We start from the raw sequence: 24,374 nt of genomic DNA, 5'->3' as shown, positions 1-24,374 counted from the left end.
CGGGTATATACTCGTATTTAATCGCGTCGCTGGGCTTCATGTTGATTGCTCGGGTAATCTCGTTATTTAACGCTGCAATTACACCTGGCAACCTTTTAACCCATTCACGAGATCGTTTTTCTTGGATGAATTCCTTCGCGTATTGATATCCAAATAACCGTTCAGCGAGAGTCCGATTGAATCGTTCAACAATTGCCTGATCACGATGTAGCGCAGTATGACCTCGTCGTATCGCGACGCTATAATGTTTCAGCGTTGATAAAACAGCGCCGCGAAATTCACTACCGGGATCAACTTGTAATAGATTTGGCCAGCGCAGAGGGCCTCTTCGATAAATTCTTTCAAACGCAGCGGCTACTTCAGTTGCCGACTTTGTTTTTAACGGCTCCGCTTGTTTGTATCGACTCGCAACATCAACTACGGTTAGCGCGTATTTGTAACCGTTGTCATGCGGCAAAAATAGTATATCAGCCTGATGAACTTCATTAGGTACGCTGACATCAAAGCGCGAGAAGTTGATTTGTTTAGGCGGTGGTAGATAGATTTGCCATATAGCCTGTTTGGATAACCAATTAGCCGCAGTGGTCTTTGTTACCTGTGCAGCGCTTGCAAGCTTACCAATTGCGGCCTTCCCCTTCCAGTATCCTCTCGGAGAATAATAGATGGATTCCATGTTGTTATTATAAACGCTATCGTTTTCAATTACCAGCGCCAGAAGCTCCGCTTCCAATCATTAATTTACCTTTCATAGCCGATTTTACCAACCATGAGGCAAATTTTTCTTTGACGGATTTATCAGGAATAGCATTTAATGCGTGAATTAATTTTACATCCGCGATATGACGCTGTTGCAGATCGCTACTTTTGTAAGCAACATCATGAGCATGACACGCCTTATCGATAGCGTTTATTGGATACTCACCGGGTTTGGGCTGATTTTGATCATCGAGTCTGATATCTAATCGTGTTCCGGGGCCACAGTAGTTATATCCTGGGAGGTGTTTTTCTCCTGGATACTTTGCCCACGGTGTTCCGGGGAGTTTTGCCAATTTGGCTGCGATGTCACCTCCTCGCTTTTTTTTAAAACATCTCCGGGTCTAATAGAAATAAATCTAAATTTCTTTGTACCGCATTGTACACACTTGCCAGTAAGGGCCGATCTGTTATTTCTTGTTGTAGCGGTTGTCATATCATTTGTGCCAGTACGTACTCTACACTTCACACAATATAGATCCATAATTTATGTATAGAGATATGAATATAATTGATTTTTCGGCGACTAAAACAAGAGAACCAGTTAAGCATGTTGCAGCGTTACCAAACTCGATCCGGATGATTATCATCGGACCATCTGGATCCGGCAAGACGCAATTGTTACTCAATTTAATAATGAGATGGATGAAGTGGGATAAGTTGTATTTGGTTGCTCCTAGCGTAGATGATCAACGATGCTACGAGGTGTTGAAAGATTTCAACGAGAATGCATCAGCGATCGCTAAAAAAAATGTTATTGAGTTTATTACGGATATCAATGATGCACCGGGTATTGATGATATTGATGGCGACGTTAACAATCTAGTCGTGTACGATGATGTTATGTTAGACAATCAAAAAAAACCAGCTAGGATATTTTCCAGAGGCAGGCATAAAAACACTGACGTGATATATGTCACTCAACGATACACTCAGATTCCAAAAGTAATTAGAGACAACTGTAATATTCTTGCTGTGTTCAACGGCGTTGATACACACACGCTACGAAATATTTGGCAGACATGGTGCGGCGGTGACATGGACTTTAATGTTTTTCGAAACTTTTTTAGTCATGCTCAGTCGACCCCACATGGATTCGTAACGATAAATTTACATGATCCTCGGACACGATATCGTATCGGACTTGACCAAATATTCGGTTAGTTGTAAATAATTTTCATTGTAAGCAGCAGAGGGGGCAATGACATCGACGCGGTCGTCGACGTGCTTACCGGACGCTGACGACGCTGGGGATCGACGCGCAGAAGGTGTTAATTAAACCAAATGACGTTTGGACGATCCCCCAACGACGACGTCGTTTTTTTTTTACCAGGCGCTGACGACACTAGATCGTTGAGTGCAGAAAGTAATAATTAAGCAAAATAACGATTGGACAAAATGTCCGATTCGCCCCCTCTGCTGCTTGCCAAGTGTGTGAGATGTTCCTGAAACTTTGATTACTCATTTTGATGTCAACGACATAGGAACACGCTATGCAAGGCTGTTATTTGGATAGTAAGACATAGCACTAAAACAAAAACAACATGTGCTGTGTCTTACATTGTAGGACTGTGCAGAGGTAAGGATATGAGGCGTGGCATTTTCTGGACCTGCATGTGTTTGAAACACGTGCTTTCAATTCCGCACCAAGGAATCAGGTACAAATTTTAGTAATGAGTGTTTCAAACTCAAGACTGTTAAAGGACTGAAATTCCATCAATAAAACAATGTTTCTATTTTTGTTCACTTACAACTAGGATAAGCTCTCAAAAGATTCTTTTTCCTAAAACATAACTTACATTATTAACCAATCCTGATCAGCCAAACCCATATATGCTCTATTTTATGCTCACCCATTTCCAGGCTGGTTCCTATTTTTCCATATCATTAGTACCGTATGTCCTGGAAGAGTCCATTTTTGATACTGCAATGAAATCAGAGGTGGGGCATCTATGATATGGCCGAATATAGCCGAATAGGAAAGCTGATTACTCTTTAGGACTTACGGTACTAATTCAACTCCCATAGTAAACATATGGAAACACCATCATATTCAAATTTCAATAATTTAAAATTTCTTGGTGCTGATGATCAAGCCTATATTTCTCCATGCACAATAATCCTTGGTGCAATCTTCTATGTTGAGAACACCATATGAGCTGCTGCATTTTTTTCATCTACATGTGCATGAAACACATGTTATCGATTCTGCATCAAATGAATCGGGTGCTACTTTTATTATTGAGTGCTCCTAAGTCAAGTCTGTAAAAATACTAAGACTGCATCAATAGAATTTTGTCTATATTTTTTTAAAATAACAGATAGGATGAGATCTCAAAAGATATTTTTAATAAAAATTTTACTTTTCATTATTAACCAATTAGTGACCACTACCACCAGTGGCCATGTCCTCTACACTGGCAGTGAAATATTAAAGAAAATGAATGTTCTTTATTGCATGTACTAAGACCTGAATCAGTGTTGATAGATACGTCGGCGTTTCCTTTTATGCACATCTGTGCATCAGAGATGAATGTTGGAGATATCTGGCATGCACATTTTGTTGACACACATATTATTAATGCAAAGGATTCGCATACTGAATCAGAATTTATTTTTATTATTGAATGCTTAGAATGAAGGATGGTATCGTGTATATTTTGAGCATAGGCATTGTTATGCCTCTGTTTAGGTTCTCCAAATTTCATGAGCTCTCTTGCGATTTCCATCAAGCTCAACAACATATCATCCAGACAAAAAACTTCAATACTTGTCAGACTAGAAAATGATCTTCAGATGAAAACAGCATGCACTAATCAGTAGCCACAAAAGTGAAAGAAGCAGTTGTTGCTGTTGTTGTAGGGTTTAACGCCATTTTTCAGCACACGATAGGCTATATATGGTGGCCAGTATTAATGGTGGAGGAAGAACCCGGGAATTCCCCAGAAAGAACCACTGACCCACGAGAAGCTACTGGCAAGCTTTCTCACATATCCACATTGGCTGAATCCAAGACTCGAACCCACGCAGACAGAGGTGAGATGGCAATGATACGTAACGGAGAGCGCTTTAGACCACTCGGCCACTCGGGGCCCCTGAAAGAAGCAGAACACAACAGAGCAACTGTGGATCGTATGTTTAATGAAAAATGTAGAAAATAATTCCTTGACTGGAATATGGCACATCCATTGCGATTACCGGTATGACTTGTGATTGCGCTGATTGCAAAAGTGTACAGTTCTTTTGTGACAAGGTTTAAGAATTTTAAAAAATCTGCTTTTGTTTGCCACAAGATATCTGGAGAACACATTATCAGCTAAGACGTTCTTTCACAACAGATCAGTAAGATTACAGTAAATTGCATTATTTGGACTTAAGTGTAGTGGTCAGTGTAGTTTTTGTTGGATTGTAGCTTTACTGCAGTAAGAGACAGATTTAAAAGTAACTTACAGTAAAAGAAGATGAATCATTAGCCTTTTTGATTTTTGAATAAATTTGTCCTTGGATGAAGGACAATAAAAGTGATGAAAGTACATGCTTTATGACAAGCAATAAATTAACTGCCATTTGGTTAAAAAATATTTATTTGGGTTTTCTATTGGTTACATATGCTGTATGTAATGTGCTTGTTATATATACTATATGTAATGCGTTGGTTATATATGCTATATGTAATGTGTTGGTTATATATGCTACATGTAATGTGTTGGTTTTATATGCTATATGTAATGTGTTGGTTATATATGCTATATGTAATGTGTTGGTTATATATGCTATATGTAATGTGTTGGTTTTATATGCTGCATGTAATGTGCTATATATGCTGTATGTAATGTGTTGGTTTATAATATTGCTCAGAAAGGATGAAGGAGACTGTTTAAAGCACAACTATAAACTTAAAGGAAAATGAATAATATTACTCTATGAAAGGACAATACATTTGTTTGTTAATTACGTGTGCTTGTTTATTTGTATTTTTTAGAGAGAGAGAGATTATGTAGTGCAAGTTGCAATTTCCTATTTTAAGCTGAAAAAGTATGAGTCAGATGAAAATTTGTCAATACATTCTTGACCCCCACATATTTCACTTGACCCCCAGTTCTCACACCAATGATATGTTGGACCCTTAATTGTACCCCCTCCCCCTTCCCCGGGGATACGCTGATATACTAACGCCTAAATCAGTGTTTGTGTATATATGTGTACTGAATCTCAACCAGTCTTGCTAGGTAGACAGCAGTTGGGGTGGGTTTCATAGCACATAGGCATGTACATTAGTTGCATATTCTTGATTAGAATTTTTGCACTTAGCTCAGGCTGTTTGTACACTGTATTAATACTGTTGTGCCCAGAATCATAATGAGTATTACTTCCTCATTGCAAAATTAGGTCACTGGGATCAATATTGTATGCTTCACTAAAATTTGGCTTTCATCTTAAATACTGTTTATGCCACAATCATGAAGCCAGGTAACTGCATGGTTCTCTGCTAGTACCACATCCTTACAGCAGAAGTGAGGTACTGTGACCTATATTTTTCATTTAACTGGCTTACATTTAGATTTTTGCAATTGGCTTGTGATTAGATACATTGCTGGGGTGGGGTTGTTGTTTGCCTCCTGTACTGTACTTTTACATCTAGAGGGGCCCTGGGTGTCTGAGTGTTTTGAGGTACTCTCCTTCACAGATCAATCACAGCTTACCTCTGTCTGTGTGGGTTCAAGTCTCAGCTAAACCAATATGGGTAAATAAAAATCTTGCAAGTACCTTCTCATGCATTGGTGGTTTTTCCTAGGGTCTTCACAATCATGTTCATTCCAAATATTGTCTGCCATGCATAGCCTATCATGTGCTGAACAATGGTATTGAACCCCACAGAATGAAAACAAACTTGTACAGTGGTGTCATGAAATTCTGTGTGAGGATCATCTTGATGCATCATTCACTGAGCTTGCTCGAATCATTAAACTATACATCCATCTTAATACATACCTACAGAAAGGTAACTGTAACCTATATTTCATTTTAAAGTGCATGCTTGAATCATTAAACTATACATCTCTCTTACTACCATGCCTAGAGAAAGGTAACTGACCAATAGTTCTTCATTAAAGTGCATGCTTGAATCATTAATCTATACATCTCTCTTACTACCATACCTAGAGAAAGGTAACTGACCAATAGTTCTTTCTTCATGAAAGTACATGCTTGAATCATTAAACTATACATCTCTCTTAATACTATAAACATAGAAAGGTAACTGTGACCTATATTTCATTTTTCATGCAAATGCATGCTTTATTCATTAAACACTACATCTCTCTTTGTAACATACCCATACAAAAAGTTCACTGGCCTTTATTTCACATTTTAATAACTTGGGTTATTTTGCATATACTTCATGACCACATAATACAAATAATAACAGCAATAATAATAATAATAATAATACTGATATTGACTTTAGGGTGACAGTTGCATGCAAGTAATCCTTCTTGTGGCCCTGTCATATGCATATTTACATTCAAAGTACATGTGCATAGTTACACATACACACACACAGACACACACACACACACACACTATATATATATATATATATATATATATATATATATATATATATATATATATATATATATATATATATAAGTAGGCATACTGTCCCCTATAACAAACATATCATCATTATCTAGTATTCATACTGTCCTATATAGTAAGCATATCATCATTACTTAGTAGGCATACTGTCCCTTATAGCAAGCATATCATTACCTAATAGGCATACTGTCCCATATAGTAATCATAACATCATTGCCTAGTAGGCATCCTGTCCCATATAGCAAGCATATCATCTTTACCTGGTAGGCATTCTGTCCCATATAGCAAGCATATCATCACTACCTAGTATGCATACTGTCCCATATAGCAAGCATATCATTATGTAGTAGGCATTCTGTCCTATATAGTAGGCATATCATCATTACCTTGTAGGCATACTGTCCCATATAGCAAGCATATCATTATCTAGTAGGCATTCTGTCCTATATAGTATGCATATCATCATTAACTGGTAGGCATATTACTCAACCTAGTAAGCATAATATCTTGCTTTGAATTATGAAACATTGGTTTCATTAACCATACTATCATACCTAGAATCATCAAACATGGCTTTCAGTAACCATACTATCATACACAGAATCATCAAACATGGCTTTAATTAGACCAAGTTATCATACCTTGAATCATCAAATATGGCTTTCAGTGACCATACTGTTGTACCTAGAATCATGAAACACAGCTTTCAGTAACCATAATTCCCTGCCTAGTGTTCATGCTATCCTAAATAGTGTTCATGCTATCCTGACTAGTGTTCATACTATCCTGCCTAGATTTAATAAACCTGGTGAGTGGATAGATCCTGGCAATTTGTTTATATCTTTATTGTAAAAGCAGGACTAAATTATGTAATGTAAAAAAGGGTACAGTCAAGGAAGAAAATGAGGTGCATCATGGGACACATTACATGGAGAAATGAGATATCATGGGGACACATTACATGGAGAAATGAGGGGCATCATAGGGACACGTTACATGGAGAAATGAGGGGCATCATTGGGACACATTACATGGAGAAATGAGATACATCATGGGGACACATTACATGGAGAAATGAGATGCATCATGGGAACACATTACATGGAGAAATGAGGTACATTATGGGAACACATGACATGGAAAAATGAGGGGCATCAAAGGGATACATTACATGAAGAAATGAGGTGCATCATGGGGACACATTACATGGAGAAATGAGGGGCATCCTAGAGATACGTTACATAGAGAAATGAGGTGCATCACAAGGACACATTACATGGAGACATGAGGTGCATTATGGGAACACATGACATGGAAAAATGAGGGGCATCAAAGGGATACATTACATGGAGAAATGAGGTGCATCATGGGGACACATTACATTGAGAAATGAGGGGCATCCTAGAGATACATTACATTGAGAAATGAGGGGCATCATATGGATACGTTACATAGAGAAATGAGATACATCATCGGGACACATTACATGGAGAAATGAGATGCATCATGGGGACACATTACATGGAGAAATGAGATGCATCATGGGGACACATTACATGGAGAATTGAGATGCATCATGGGGACACATTACATAGAGAAATGAGATGCATCATGGGGACACATTACATAGAGAAATGAGATGCATCATGGGGACACATTACATGGAGAAATGAGATGCATCATGGGGACACATTGCATGGAGAAATGAGATGCATCATGGGGACACATTACATGGAGACATGAGGTGCATTATGGGAACACATGACATGGAGAAATGAGGGGCATCATAGGGATACATTACATAGAGAAATGAAATGCATCATTGGGACACATTACATGGAGAAATGAGATGCATCATGGGGACACATTACATGGAGAAATGAGATGCATCATGGGGACACATTACATGGAGAAATGAGATGCATCATGGGGACACATTACATGGAGAAATGAGATGCATCATGGGGACACATTACATGGAGAAATGAGATGCATCATGGGGACACATTACATGGAGACATGAGGTGCATTATGGGAACACATGACATGGAGAAATGAGGGACATCATAGGGATACATTACATAGAGAAATGAAATGCATCATTGGGACACATTACATGGAGAAATGAGATGTATCATGGGGACACATTACATGGAGAAATGAGATATCATGGGGACACATTACATGGAGAAATGAGATGCATCATGGGGACACATTACATGGAGAAATGAGATGCATCATGGGGACACATTACATGGAGAAATGAGATGCATCATGGGGACACATTACATGGAGAAATGAGATGCATCATGGGGACACATTACATGGAGACATGAGGTGCATTATGGGAATACATGACATGGAGAAATGAGGGACATCATAGGGATACATTACATAGAGAAATGAAATGCATCATTGGGACACATTACATGGAGAAATGAGATGCATCATGGGGACACATTACATGGAGAAATGAGATATCATGGGGACACATTACATGGAGAAATGAGATGCATCATGGGGACACATTACATGGAGAAATGAGATGCATCATGGGGACACATTACATGGAGAATTGAGATGCATCATGGGGACACATTACATAGAGAAATGAGATGCATCATGGGGACACATTACATGGAGAAATGAGATGCATCATGGGGACACATTACATGGAGAAATGAGATGCATCATGGGGACACATTACATGGAGACATGAGGTGCATTATGGGAACACATGACATGGAGAAATGAGGGGCATCATAGGGATACATTACATAGAGAAATGAAATGCATCATTGGGACACATTACAAGGAGAAATGAGATGCATCATTGGGACACATTACATGGAGAAATGAGATGCATCATGGGGACACATTACATGGAGAAATGAGATGCATCATGGGGACACATTACATGGAGAAATGAGATGCATCATGGGGACACATTACATGGAGAAATGAGATGCATCATGGGGACACATTACATGGAGACATGAGGTGCATTATGGGAACACATGACATGGAGAAATGAGGGGCATCATAGGGATACATTACATAGAGAAATGAAATGCATCATGGGGACACATTACATGGAGAAATGAGATGCATCATGGGGACACATTACATGGAGAAATGAGATGCATCATGGGGACACATTACATGGAGAAATGAGATGCATCATGGGGACACATTACATGGAGACATGAGGTGCATTATGGGAACACATGACATGGAGAACTGAGGGGCATCATAGGGATACATTACATAGAGAAATGAAATGCATCATTGGGACACATTACATGGAGAAATGAGATACATCATGGGGACACATTACATGGAGAAATGAGGGGCATCATAGGAACACATTACATGGAGAAATGAGGTGCATTATGGGAACACATGACATGGAGAAATGAGGGGCATCATAGGGATACATTACATGAAGAAATGAAATGCATCATGGGGACACATTACATGGAGAAATAAGGGGCATCATGGGAACACATTACATGGAGAAACGAGGGGCATCATGGGGATACATTACATGGAGAAATGAGGTGGATCATGGGAACACAGTACATGGAGATATAAGGGGCATCATGTTAACACATTACGTGGAGAAAAGATGCATGATGGGGACACGTTTCATGGTGAAACGAGGGGCATCACGGGGACACATTACATGGAGAAATGAGGTGCATCATTGGAAAATTTCTTGTATCTTTTATTTGGAACCTGGTTCCCTTAACCGATTCGGCCCCGATCCCGTCTGTAGGCGTGATGAGGCTGTACCCTACTTCAAAGCCCTGCAGCATCAAGGCCATTTAAGATAGACCAACATGGGTGGTATTAAAAAAAAGCAGACAGATATAGCTCTAAAATGGTATCTAAAAATCTGGAAGTTCTAGTTGCACTACAAAATACAGTTAGAAAAAGCTCACTTTTTGGACCCATTTTTTTTTCCACCCAAAATTCGCTCGAGATCGGAATGCGATTTTGTGTCCGGATTTTAGACCTTTTGGCCTCAGATCTAAGGCATACCGGTCTCAACTGCATACGAAAATGATGGGTCTATTAAGCAAAAAAAAACAAAAGAACTCCAACTTTTACCCTTCTGCTCATGCGCAAGCAAAATAACCAATGGAAATTGATGTTTCTAATACAACTAGGCATTATTCTCATGGATAATCCGTAGAAACCGCTGTATTGCGATGTATTCAGAAATAGCCCCCCAAATCTCGTTCCTACGCACATTTCAAGCAAAAACGACAAAAACCTCTGGGGCCGAATGAGTTAAAGCCCAGGACAGCTGTATATATTGATTGGTTACCATCAAAAGGTTAACTTGTGTCTTGGATACATGAATGGTATAGCAATGATATGAGTTGACTGCAAGGAATTAGGGTTAGCGTTTGGTGTAGCTTCTAGGGTGCTATTCAAATCCTGGGACTTTCACCTAGTAGTCTAGAGGTGCTACTCATAGCCTGTGACTTTCATCCAGTACAGTCTGACATCTAATGGTGCTACTCAAAGCCTGGTACTTTCACCCAGTACAGTCCGGCTTCAAGAGGTGCTACTCAGAGTGTGGGACTTTCACCCAGTACAGTCTGGCTTCTAGAGGTGCTACTCAAAGCCTGGTACTTTCACCCAGTACAGTCCGGCTTCAAGAGGTGCTACTCGGAGCCTGGGACTTTCACCCAGTACAGTCTGGCTTCTAGAGGTGCTGCTCAAAGCCTGGTACTTTCACCCAGTACAGTCTGGCTTCTAGAGGTGCTACTTGGAGCCTGGGACTTTCACCCAGTACAGTCTCATCTAATGGTGCTACTCAAAGCATGGGACTTTCACTCAGTACAGTCTGGCTTCTAGAGGTGCTACTCAGAGCCTGGGACTTTCATCCATTACAGTCTCTCATCTAATGGTGCTACTCAAAACATGTGACTTTCACCTGGTACAATATGGGTTTTATAGGTGCAACTTTCACCCAGTACAGTCTGGCTTCTAGGGGTGCTTCTCAAAACATGTGACTTTCGCCTGGTACAATATGGATTTTATAGATGCAACTTTCACCCAGTACAGTCTGGCTTCTTGAGGTGCACACTGTTAAGAAAGAAAGATTTAAGAAAAGAAAATAATCTAAAACAACATTCTCAGGATTGATATGAAATCCTTTATTTAGTACCTCTAAATCTTGATACAAATGTAAGTAGAAGCAATTTAATAATTTCTCACAGTAAAGTTTACAAGTTTAAAAACTGATAAGGTATGTTCTGCTTGGATCTGAGATAAGTTTCTCTCTATCTTATGCCAATTATTATTAAATTCTTATGTAGAAGAAATATACTTTATATGTATCTATATTATCTAAATTATTCACCCTTTTATATTAGATGGAAATGAACACAACTTCACTTGAAATTTGGGTCCTGTAAGGGATGTTATAGCACAGTTGCCTTTGGGCTGTCCTTGGACCTGTTGGGCCCTGCCCCATATATTTGTCCAAGGTAAGGTCATCAGACTTTCACTTTTCATTTTTTGCATTGCTGATTTTGCCTCCTTTAATTCCTTTATCATAAGCTACCTCTCCCTTTTAGATAAACACTTTCCTCCTGTTTTTAACTCCATTTGATGTGCTATACTTAATGTTTATATTTGGCATTTTTCTGTATTTTATTCCCCTAATTTCACCCCCCAATCCAACATAACCACTTAGAAGCTGTGATTTACTATATTTGGTGACTGATTGGCTTATTGAAACAATTTTATTCACATTACAAAGGAGGAAAGCTTACTATTTGTGTTACAAAGAGGATGGGTAGGTGGACCTTTGTGTGAGGACTGGTGGTTAGTGACCTCTTGTATCTGCAGATAATGTAAAGTGGTGAAAGCTTATACTTTATAATAAGATTGGGTCATGTCCACCTGTCTCTGATGTTAAGTTCTGCATCTATCAAACAAATATAAATTCCTTTCTTTTAGGTGAATTGTACATTTTGAAGTAGGACAGGTACATACTATTTTGGTACATTGACCTTTGACCTAGTTATTACATAATATGACATAATGTGATTTATCCCATATCACCTATGTGAAGTTCAGTAAGTGCTGATATGAATAAGATACAACTCATAGTTGAAAGAATTCATTTTATTTCAAAAGATGATTTTGATGGTGAAGCAAAAGTATGAAAACAAGTGTTCAAACAGCTCAATGACATTTCTATACACATTCATATAAGACATAGGTTAGTACCTCATCAAATTGTTTTTCACAAGTGAGACTAAGTATATTTGTTACTTACACAGTCCCGAACTATTTCAGAGATTATTGGAAAAATTAAGGTTTGCTATAGGTATAATGGTACCAATTGTGCAAGTCCAGGTGGGCGGAGCTTAAGGTGTATGGAACATTGTATTCAGAATTAAAGAACAACACTAGCTGTGATTGGTGCATTATGTAAGAGTTGTACTTTCTGTTTAGCTTAAAAAAAAGTTGAGCCTCTTGGCAACATGTGAGTTTGTGTTAATTTCTATCTAGATCATATTTTGTATTTTTATGATTTTTTAAAAATATGGTAGACATGGCTGAAAATGTGCTTGTTGTGACTAGATAACTCTTACCCCTGTCTAGTTCCAGTAGAGTTATCTCTCTTAAATGCAATGGAGTACCTGGTTATGTCATTGTCAAATTGACAATCTAGCATTGTTCTATATGACAGTGTGTGACATGCATGCCCAAGTAGGACAGAAAGTATATTTATTTCACAAAACATTGGCATTGAGGTATATGGAAAAACAATTGGTACCGTGATACCATATAGGGGTGTTGTCTATGAATTGTTACCTTTGGCACTACTGCCAGCATATAGGGGTGTTTTACCATGTGTTTTAATGAACAAGCTTTGAAAGGCAAATGTGTTTACTTTGTTTTTTGGGGTGTTTGATCTCCTTTTTTTTATTTTGAGTATATGTAAACTTGAAGTTCTAGTTAACTACAGCATTGAAATTCAAAGAGGGTCAACTAACAGAAGGCATGATCACATGATTTAAAACTTTTAATAATTTGAGGTTAGAAAAATATTTCTAGGACTTAATAAGAAGCTGAGTAGTTATCTGAATTCTGAGTTTGCATTCATTTTGTTATTTTTCTTTTTTATGTATGGCAATGCACCATAGTAAATATTTGCATGTCAGACTATGCCACTGGACCTATCCATGGCTAATGTAGACTTGACTGATTTAGGATTCTACTTCTCTTGGACTAGTGAGACAAAAAGCCAAACTTGTTGCCCTGGAAACAAAGAGATTTATCATATGGAGAAAAAGAGCATGTTGCATATAACACTAAAGGTAACGGATTTGATGGCTGTTCTATAGCAGGGTTCTTATGGTCTTTGAAGGCACTGACAATTTTGGGAAAATGAGGTAACATTTTCAAGGCCTTGAAAGTTTGGGAAAATCGAGTAGATTACCCTGAGATCTTTAAAAGTCTTTGAAAATTGAATTAAAGCCAGACATTTTAATTTTTTTTACATAATCACAAATACAATTGTCCAAGGTTGTTAGATTTGGACGTAGTCATGTTATCCTGATTTCTTTCTTTTGATTAACTATAGTTTGAAAATTATCATTAAACAATATTTTAGCATTTTGCATTCGTTGTTTTCTCATATAACGTAACTTGTATACAAAATGTTAGCAAAAATAGGTCTTGGAAATCTATGTTTGTGGTCTTTGAAAGTTTGGGAAAAGTTTTTGAATTTATCATTTAGAATTCTGTATGAACCCTATAATAGGAGTTCATATTTCTCCAACAAACAAAATAAAAGCATTACAAAAAGAGTAGAATACAGAGGAGTCCCAGTGTCTTGGTTCACTTCATATTATATAGTTGTGGGTGTTCCAAGAGAAGTCCCAGTTTCTTGGTTAAGTTCATATGATATATTTGTGAGTGTTCCAAGAGAAGTCCCAGTTTTTTGGTTCAGTTCATATGATACATTTGTGAGTGTTCTAAGAGAAGTCCCATTTTCTTGGTTCAATTTGTATGATACATTTGTGAGTGTTCCAAGAGAAGTCCCAATTTTTTGGTTCATTTCATATGATACATTTGTGAGTGTTCCAAGAGGAGTCCCAGTTTCTTGGTTCAATTCATACGATACATTTGTGAGTGTTCCAAGAGATGTCCCAGTTTCTTGGTTCAATTCATATGATACATTTGTGAGTGTTCCAAGAGGAGTCCCAAAACCTTGATTTAATTCATCCGATACACTTGTGAGTGTTCCAAGAGAAGTCCCATTGTCTTGGTTCAATTCATACAGTACACTTGTAAGTGTTCCAGGAGGAGTCACATATCTTGGTTCAATTCATACATTACACTTGTGAGTGTTTCAAGCAAGGATTTAAAGTCCTTTATCATCTATATCATTGCCAACCTTTGACAGTATAATGTCTGACCTGTAGACTGTAATGTCTGACTTGGACACAATAATGTCTGACCTTGACATTGTAATGCCTGACCAGGATGCTGTAATGTGTCAGACCTGGGCACAGTAATGCTTGACCTGGACGTTATAGGGGTGAAACAATACTCCTGTGCCATGTATTGATAAGATTCATGATATGCAGCTACCGATATGATTCATATTGATACACATATGTTCTTGATGTTCTTGCCATTTTTGGAAGGTAGGTGGTGCCCTTACATGTATGTTGACATTCCGAACCTATTTCCAGCATGCAGACTACATATAAACATATAGTTATATATTTATGTGCTCATTGATGAGAAGATAACAACAATACTTGTAAGTATTGTTTTGTATTGATTCTCTATCTCCTGTATCAATAAGTGTATCATTTCAGCAAAAGTATCGATATATATCGATGAATTGTTTCGCCCCATATAATATCTGACCTATACACTTCCTGTGGCAATGATATGATCCCTTTTCAAAATTACAACCAACATCATCTGATTCCTTTACAATCACTCTCACAATTGTTGAAAACCAGACACTCCGAGATTGATATGCACTCTGTAGAAACAGATGAAAAAAAAGATGATTTTGACAGAAAAGAATTGCATATCTGGGATTGAGCCATTGGAATTGTGTTATGTCTAGATTTAGAAAGACATTAATTCTGTTAGCCAGAGAAATGCTGATCAGGCATGGGGTAAGGATGAGGGAACTATGGTTATTATTCAGATATGCATTTCTAACACTAAGTTTAGTACGGTTCCAGCCAGTATAGCTAAACATGATGAACACTCACTGAAAATAAAGAACATAACTGAGGTATTATTTTCACCAAAGTTTAGTTGAAGTTTCTCTCATTGGTGTTAAGACTACACAACTGAAAATTTATATATGATTAGGCATCCATTATTCTTTCGCCCAAAAACTTATTAAATTCTTCCTCTTCAACTGTCATCATTTTGTCAGTCCATGGGTATCCTATCATCATTTTGTCAGTCCATTGGTGTCCTGTGGTCCTTTATCCTTTCTCCTTCTGTCAGCTCATGGCCATGCTGCATTCCTCCTCCATTTCTTCTGTCATCCAAAGGCAAGCAGAATTCTTATTCATTTCACAGCAGCAGTGTGTGTCTTTGTTGTTTTTGAGGAATTTATAGGTTAAACCACTTCTTTCTTCACACCGACCTCTCTTTAGTTCACCTACCTTAAGAGTTCACAGACCCCTTTAAGAGATCACCCCCTTCATTAATCTTTATCAGTTCACTTCCTCCCTTTCAGAGTTCACACTCCCCTCTCTCTTTTTTTTTTTTTTAAGAATTCACACCTGTGTTCTTTATTCCTTTGGAGTTCACACCCCATTCTCTGTAGGAGTTTCACTGTATATGTTAATAGCAGGGAAGGTGTCAGGAATGTCTTGATTCTAACAAATAGTCATCTTAACACTGGCATGACTGTTAATTAGCCAGTTGTTGGATTTTAAGCCATTTTGGTTTCCATGGGGGAACAACAATGTAGGTACAGTTCAGCATGTGTGTTTCATAGTTTATTATGCAGTATATAATTTGTTTACTGTTGAGTATGGTAGAAAACAATACATCAGCACACTAGTTTATCATGTCCAGTATATTTCATGTACTGGTTCCGAGTCGGACATCAGGACACTAGTTTATCATGTCCAGTATATTACCAGTATCCTAATTGATCCTGTCCTGTATGTTTCAGTTCCAAGCAGAATGGCAGACTCGAGTGTTGACCCTGCAATCTATGGAGGTTATGTCTGTACCTTGAACGAGGAACTGCAGGCCAAGGCAGAGAAAGAACTCAATGAGAAACCTACCCAGAGAGCACAAAACATTCAGAAACTCCGAAACATGGTGGAGAAAAGAAAAGGTTTTTAAAATTATTTTCTTTCTTTATTTCCTTGATTGACTTTGTATGTTGCAGTTTCTCTTTATCAGAATCCTTTCAGTCTTGCTGCATCGTGTGTTAAAATAGTCCTTAATCTTTCTGGCTATGAGATGATGTAACATGAACAGTGAATATTTGATGCTTGTAGTGACTACAAACTGATCTTCTTCATATTTTGTGACCTATAGTAGAAAACTAGTGAACTTGCCTTTCCAGATGCACAACTCCTTTGTCACTGGTTTCTCTCTCTCTCAAACACATACACATACATGTATACATAAATAACTGTGCAGTTTGTCATTGGTTTCTCTCTCTTAAATGCATACACATAGATGTATACATAAATAACCACACCACTCCCTTGATAACTTGCGCCCTGATAACTCGCGAACCAGCTTATAATGCGGTGTCTGGCATGGATCCCATTTTTTAAACCAGAAAATAGCCCAAAAATTGATCCCTATTTGTTGAACTTGAAGAAAATCGCGCTGGTACAAAAAGAGTCGGTTAATTTAAATCTAGCAGCTTCAGTCATATGTCGGGTGAACTCACTTCATTTGATCAATCAAACACTATTATAAATGTTGTTGTGTATGTAACATAAACTACCTTAAATTAACCGACTCTTTCATAACTGTTATCAAAGATAACAAGTCAGTCAAGCGAAATGAATACTTTGTAAAATAAAGAGCACGATTTCATAAATACGGGCCATTGTCGGCAAGCGAGTTTCAGATAATTCTTGAGTGCTAATGCGCCGTTAAAAATCAAATCAATCAATCAAGCAATCAATCAATAATTCTTGAACTGGCACTTAGAGATATCCTCAGGGATGATAAGAAATTTCATTATTACTTCCAATGAACTCATGACATCAATATTGTACTAATTGAACAATAAACAAATTGAGTTTCGACATAGACGTGTCACAAAATAAATGTCATGTTTTTATTGAAAAAAAGGAATCTTGCTTGGTGGTTTATTAACAGTTAGTCTAGTTCCCTGCTTGTGGACTCTCGATTTGGCAGGATACTATTAAACACCATTACAGGAACCAGACTCATCAAGAAAACAAAAAACAGTGACGTAATACACAAATTTTTTGCGTACATGTGATGGATGTTCAAACCAGTTGGAATGATCTTTCATATGTTGGATATTTTGAAAATTAAAAAATTATTAGAAAAAGCGCGTTATTTAAAATTATTATCGATGTGATTGTAAAATGAGGATTCAGTCATTAAACAGCCCAGTTCCCTAATGCTGCCAACCCTCACCCACGGGTTTCTCGATGTCAAAACAATTATTTTCAAGTTTTTGAGGTCCCTCTGTAACTCGCGCCTCACTTACAGTGCTGTCTATGTTTGTGGACCCCGTTGTGCGCGAGTTATCAAAGGAGAGGTGTATGCTGTTTATCATTGGTTTCTCTCTTTCTCAAACACGTACACATACATGCATAAATAACTGCAGTTTATCATTGGCTTCTTTCTCTAAAACACATACACATAGATGTATACATAAATAACTATTCAGTTTATCATTGGATTCTCTTTCTCTCTCTCAAACACATAAACATGTATACATAAATTAACTATGCAGTTTTTCATTGGTTTCTTATTCTCTCAAATACATACACATATATGTATACATAAATTAACTAATTATGCAGTTTTTTTATTGGATTTTCTCTCTCAAACACATACACATAGATGTATACATATTAAATAACTATGCAGTTTGTCATTGGTTTCTCTCTCTCTCTCAGAAACATGCACATACATGTATACATAGATAACTGCAGTTTGTCATTGGTTTCTCTCTCAAACATACACAAACATGTATACATAAATAACTGTACAGTTTGTCATTGGTTTCTGTCTCTCAAATGCATACACATAGATGTATACATAAATAACTATGCAGTTTATCATTGGTTTCTCTCTCTCTCAAACACATACACATAGATGTATACATAAGTTAGCTATGCAGTTTATCATTGGTTTCTCTCTCTCTCAAACAGGGGCCCTGAGTGGCCGAGTGGTCTAAAGCGCTCTCCGTTATGGATCACTGCCATCTCACCTCTGTCTCTGTCTCTTTCTCTCTCTCAAACACATACACATAGATGTATACATAAATAACTATGCAGTTTGTTCTTGGTTTCTCTCTCTCTCTCAAATACATACACATGGATGTTAACAATATATAACTGTGCAGTTTATCATTGGTTTCTCTCTCTCTCAAACACATACACATAGATGTATACATAAATAACTATGCAGTTTGTGTTTGGTTTCTCTCTCTGTCTGTCTGTCTCTCTCTCAAACACATACACATAGATGTATTCATATTAAATAACTAATGATGCAGTTTGTCATTGGTTTCTCTCTCTCTCAAACACATACAGATACATGTATACATAAATAGCTATGCAGTTTGTCATTGATTTCTTTCTCTCTCTCAAACACATACACATAGAGGTATACATAAATAAATGTGCAGTTTGTTCCTGGTTTCTCTTCTCTCTCTCTTGGCTCCGGTGGCCTACGGGTTAGAGCATCAGCCTCGGATGCGGGAGGTCGTGGGTCAGATCTCTGGCTGAGTCATACCAAAGACTTACAAAAATGGTACTAACAGCTCCCTCGCTTGGTGCTCAGCATTAAGAGGTTAGTGCTAGGACTGATTGGCATGATGTCAGAATAATGTGACTGGGTGGGACATCATGCTACATGTCTGCAGCATGATGCCCCAGTGCTAGACATCACTGTAAACTGCCACACTGCAGACATTGTAGCAATATGACTGAAAAATGGTTAGAGCTACGTTAAAAATTCAAATCACACACTCACATACTCTCTCTCTCTCAAACACATGCACATAGATGTATACATAAATAACTCTGCAGTTTGTTATTTTAGATTATTTCTCTCAAACACAGAGATGTATATATCAGTAACTATTGACTTTGCTATTGTAATTTCAGTGTATCAAGCACACATACATGAATGTATACATCAGACATGTAGAAATAGATATATACATAAAAAACACATACATACACTGATGTATACATCAACAAACATACACATGTATACATCAAACACGCACGTACACAGTAAATTGGAATGAATTGCCCACTGAACTTAGACTCAAAGACACAGTGATTCCATTCAAGAGTGCTCTTAAAACTCACTTATTTCGACTGCAAGAACAAACTTAAAGACCTAATAATGTTTCCTACCTTAAATATTTTCAGCATGTTTTTTTTGTTTTCTAATTTCATGGTGTTTGTTTTTTGTAATCATATCATTATATATGTTTCTTATGTTATTGGTGTTGTCTAATGTTGTAAAGCGATTAGAGCTTCCAAAGATTAGGCACTATACAAAGTCCTTATTATTATTATTAGTATTATCCATCTCCTATCTCCACCATGGTGGAGGTACTACAGTAGTAGATTTACATATTATGTACAGAGTCACAGTGGTGATCCAAGGTGTATATATTCCCTGTGACACTGCTTCATTGTGGAATGACAGGAGAAGATCAACATCAGTTGTTGGAAAAAGATGAAATTGCATGAGTTATATGTACATGATTGTATACTGTAAATTGGACCATTAAAGTAGCAATTCTGAATGCCTATGGGGAGGGGGTTTGCTCTTGCTTTTACTTCCACAACATGGGGAAGAGTAATCATGTTTTGACTAACAAAAGATGGGCAGGATTAACGTTTGACTGACTTGCAAAATTTAGAGGATTGTTCTTGTTTTGACTGACACAAGATGGGAAGTATTAACATTCTGTTTATTTCACTGATACCAGATGAGGAGCATTTACCTTGTTTCGCTATGCAGTGAACCCTTTGAAACCAAACATCACTGGGATCAAAAATAAATTTTCGTTTTGGGTAAATTTTGGTTTACTGGGATTTTCACACATTTGAAGAAAAAAACTATAATGGTAAGAGGAAGAGAGAGAAAATATAATTATGATACAGCACAAAGTTAAGAAAGCTGTATCTGTTTTGTTGTCTTGAATAAATGTATTTCCTAAAATAATTGGCTGTACATACATTCCGTCAGAAAATAAAATCCTGTCACATCAGTGTAGTCATTACACATACAAATTACAGTCCTTGTAACAAGAACAATCTGAGGAATGAGATACTTTCATAACTTTACTCCTAAATCCATTAGAATTATGAGTGACACTATATGTCCATTACAATTAGGAATGGTACTACAAGTCCATTACAATTAGGAATAATGCTACAAGTCCATGATGATTAGAATGATACTACAAGTCCATTACGGTTAGGAATGATGCTACAAGTCCATTACAATTAGGAATGATGCTACAAGTCCATTACAATTAGGAATGGTGCTACAAGTCCATTACAATTAGGAATGATGCTATAAGTCCATTATGATTAGGAATGATGCTACAAGTTCATTACAATTAGGAATAGTGTTACAAGTCCATTACGATTAGGAATGGTACTACAAGTCCATTACAATTAGGAATGATGCTACAAGTCCATTACAATTAGGAATGGTGCTACAAGTCCATTACAATTAGGAATGATGCTACAAGTCCATTACAATTAGGAATGATGCTACAAGTCCATTACAATTAGGAATGATGCTACAAGTCCATTACAATTAGGAATGATGCTACAAGTCCATTACAATTAGGAATGGTACTACAAGTCCATTACAATTAGGAATGATGCTACAAGTCCATTGCAATTAGGAATGATGCTACAAGTCCATTACAATTAGGAATGGTACTACAAGTCCATTACAATTAGGAATGATGCTACAAGTCCATTATGATTAGGAATGTTACTACAAGTCCATTACAATTAGGAATGCTGCTACAGGGCCATTACAATTAGGAATGGTGCTACAAGGCCATTACAATTAAGAATGATGCTACAAGTCCATTACGATTAGGAATGGTGCTACAAGTCCATTGCAATTAGGAATGATGCTACAAGTTCATTACAATCAGGAATGATTCTCCATAATGTTTAAATGCTCTGAACACTGATCTGTCCCTCTAATTCGGCAAAGTGTCAGAACTGAGGCCACATTCCTTTTTAATTAATAAATCCCTGATTTTCATTCATGAAAACAAACAATAAATGTTATGTTGATCGTGTATATAAATTAGTAGCATTAATTGCATTAGATATTTAACAACTAAACATAATCTTTCTTAATTGGCTTATCTCTAAATCATTTTGGTTTTAATAATTCGCCTTAAAAGTTGGCATTTTTTATGGTGCGAAGACTTCAGATTAGTCTTTTGTCAGGCTTGATCTGTGCATGTCAAATATTGTTTTCACTTGCATGATCTTGGGACATTTTGTCAGTCTTGTCGAACAGGTATGGCTACTACAGTGCTCTCTAACCATAATTAATCTGTTCCAACATATGTCAGGAATTTAGCAGCTAAAGTATATTCAAAGTTTGAACTAAGTCTGGGGTTTTTACAGGTGTTTTTAGCATCAAGTTGAAATTTGGTATCAAAATTTGTTTTATTATTTGGAGTATGGTTTATTTTTACATTATTTCTTTTGTCCAGTACATTGTACTTGTTTAGGATATTCATCACTTTATTGTTAAATATTAGCAGCAGAATAAAAAAGAATTTATTTCACAGATTTGCAGATACGAACAGATGATGGATTTCTTCTGAGATTTCTACGTGCCAAGAAATTTGACCTTGAAAGAGCATTTAATTTGATTGTAAAGCATTACCAGATGAAGGCTGAGAACCCAGAATTAATGAGCAACCTCCGACCATCAGCTGTCAAGCATGTGCTTGAAGCAGGTGTAACGGGTGTGCTACGCCACCGAGACCGTGAAGGCAGAAAGGTCATCATCTTCAGGCCAGGTACCCTTTTTTCACATGTGCTGACTTCCAGGTACTCGTGTCTTGCTTTTGACATGTGCTGACTACCAGGTACTCGTGTCTTGCTTTTGACATGTACTGACTTCCAGGTACCAGTGTCTTTTGTTATCATGATGTACTGCTTGCAAGACCAGTTATCCTTGTCTTTTTTTCTTCAAACATGTGCTGACTTCCAGATATTCTTGTTTTCTTTCTCTTGATTATCTGGATGTAATGTTTGACATATGCTGATGTCCAGATACTATTGTCTTTTATTTATTATCAGGTTGAGATACTTGACATAAGCCGACTTCTAGGTACCCTTGTCTTTTATTTATTATCAGGTTGAGATACTTGACATGTGATGACTTCCAGGTTCCGTTGTTATTTATTTATTATCAGGGTGAGATACTTGACATGTGCCAACTTCCAGGTACCGTTGTCTTTTATTTATTATCAGAGTGAGATGCATGACATGTGATGACTTCCAGGTACCATTGTCTTTTATGTATTATCAGGGTGAGATACATGACATGTGATGGCTTCCAGGTACCGTTGTCTTTTATTTATTATCAAGGTTTAATGCTTGACATGTGCTGACTTTGTTAGTAGAAGCAACAAGGAGTAGAATTCAGTTATCTCTTAACTTATAACATTGACAGTGTTGTTTATACTGTTGTGTCTAATCACTAAATTGGCTAAACAGTTTGTACTTTCATAAGGTCATGTCTAATTATGAATATACTTGCTTAGTTCTACAAGGGGAGCAATTCCTACTTAACTGTTCTGCACTGATTCAATTAGTGCATATAAACTTCATTTATATTAAAATCGTTTAAAGATTGATCATTTATTTCGTTATGTTGATTGAACTATGAACTAAATAAATACTGTGATAACTTAAGTATGGACAGCTTAATTTTGAGGATGATACAGTTTGCGCAGCATTTTTTTAAGTTTATACTAAAGTGAACGTAGAAAAATAAACTAGTCATTCCTTATATTCAGTTATGCATCTAATAAAGACAACAAAAAGAAATCTAAACAAAGATAAAGAAAACTATTATAATTTTAAACTGCAATTACATGCAGCTAATCAGAAGACAACAACCGTTATCATGACAACATAATAGAAACTGACCCATAGACATTAAACCATCACATGAGCAGTCTCCATTGCACTACATAGTCTACCACTCCAGTGGCCTAGTGGTTAGAGCATCTGCTTCGGAAGTGGAAGGTCATGGGTTAGATCCCTGGCTGAGTCATACGAAAGACTTACAAAAATGGTACTAAGAGCTGCCTCGCTTGATGCTCAACATTAAGAGGTTAGTGTTAGGACTGGTTGGCCTGGTGTCAGGATAATGTGACTGGGTGGGATATCGTGCTACATGTCCGCAGCATGATGCCCCATGTCTAGACATCACTATAAACTGTCACGCTGCAGACATCATAGCAGTATGACTGAATTTTTAAAAAATTTACTTTAAAATTCCAAATCACACACACACATGCGCACTGCATAGTCCAAGTATCCAACAGGCCTCAGATGGCCAAGTTGTGTAAGGAACACACCTTTACCAACCAGTGCCATCTCACCTCTTTCCACAAAGTCTTAGGCTTGGCTGATGTGGGTATGTGAGAAAGATTGACAGAATCTTCCTGTGGGTCATTGGTTATATTGCCTACCACAACAACAACCAAGTGCCCAAAGTGAAATTCATGGATGGAGAGATGTGCA

General features: G+C 37.3%; 1 protein-coding gene across 2 annotated transcripts in view; it reads left to right on the top strand.

Annotated features, from left to right (window-relative positions):
- The window catches only part of LOC149775457 (alpha-tocopherol transfer protein-like), a 79,373-nt gene that overhangs the window by 14,927 nt on the left and 40,072 nt on the right, over nt 1-24,374 (top strand). Inside the window, exons 2-4 of one of the 2 annotated variants that reach the window (XM_089944106.1) lie at nt 11,745-11,858; nt 16,550-16,717; nt 22,403-22,636. In XM_089944106.1, the coding sequence (XP_089800232.1) occupies nt 16,561-16,717; nt 22,403-22,636 (391 nt within the window). In that variant the 5' untranslated portion in view covers nt 11,745-11,858; nt 16,550-16,560. The remainder of the gene's footprint in view (nt 1-11,744; nt 11,859-16,549; nt 16,718-22,402; nt 22,637-24,374) is intronic. The other variant, XM_089944107.1, reaches the window with a different exon arrangement.

This window comes from Sinohyriopsis cumingii, chromosome 19, assembly GCF_028554795.1.
Source record: "Sinohyriopsis cumingii isolate HCF-2022 chromosome 19, ASM2855479v2, whole genome shotgun sequence".
Classification (NCBI taxonomy): Eukaryota; Metazoa; Mollusca; class Bivalvia; order Unionida; family Unionidae; genus Sinohyriopsis; species Sinohyriopsis cumingii.
This window is presented reverse-complemented; position numbering and strand designations above follow the sequence as displayed.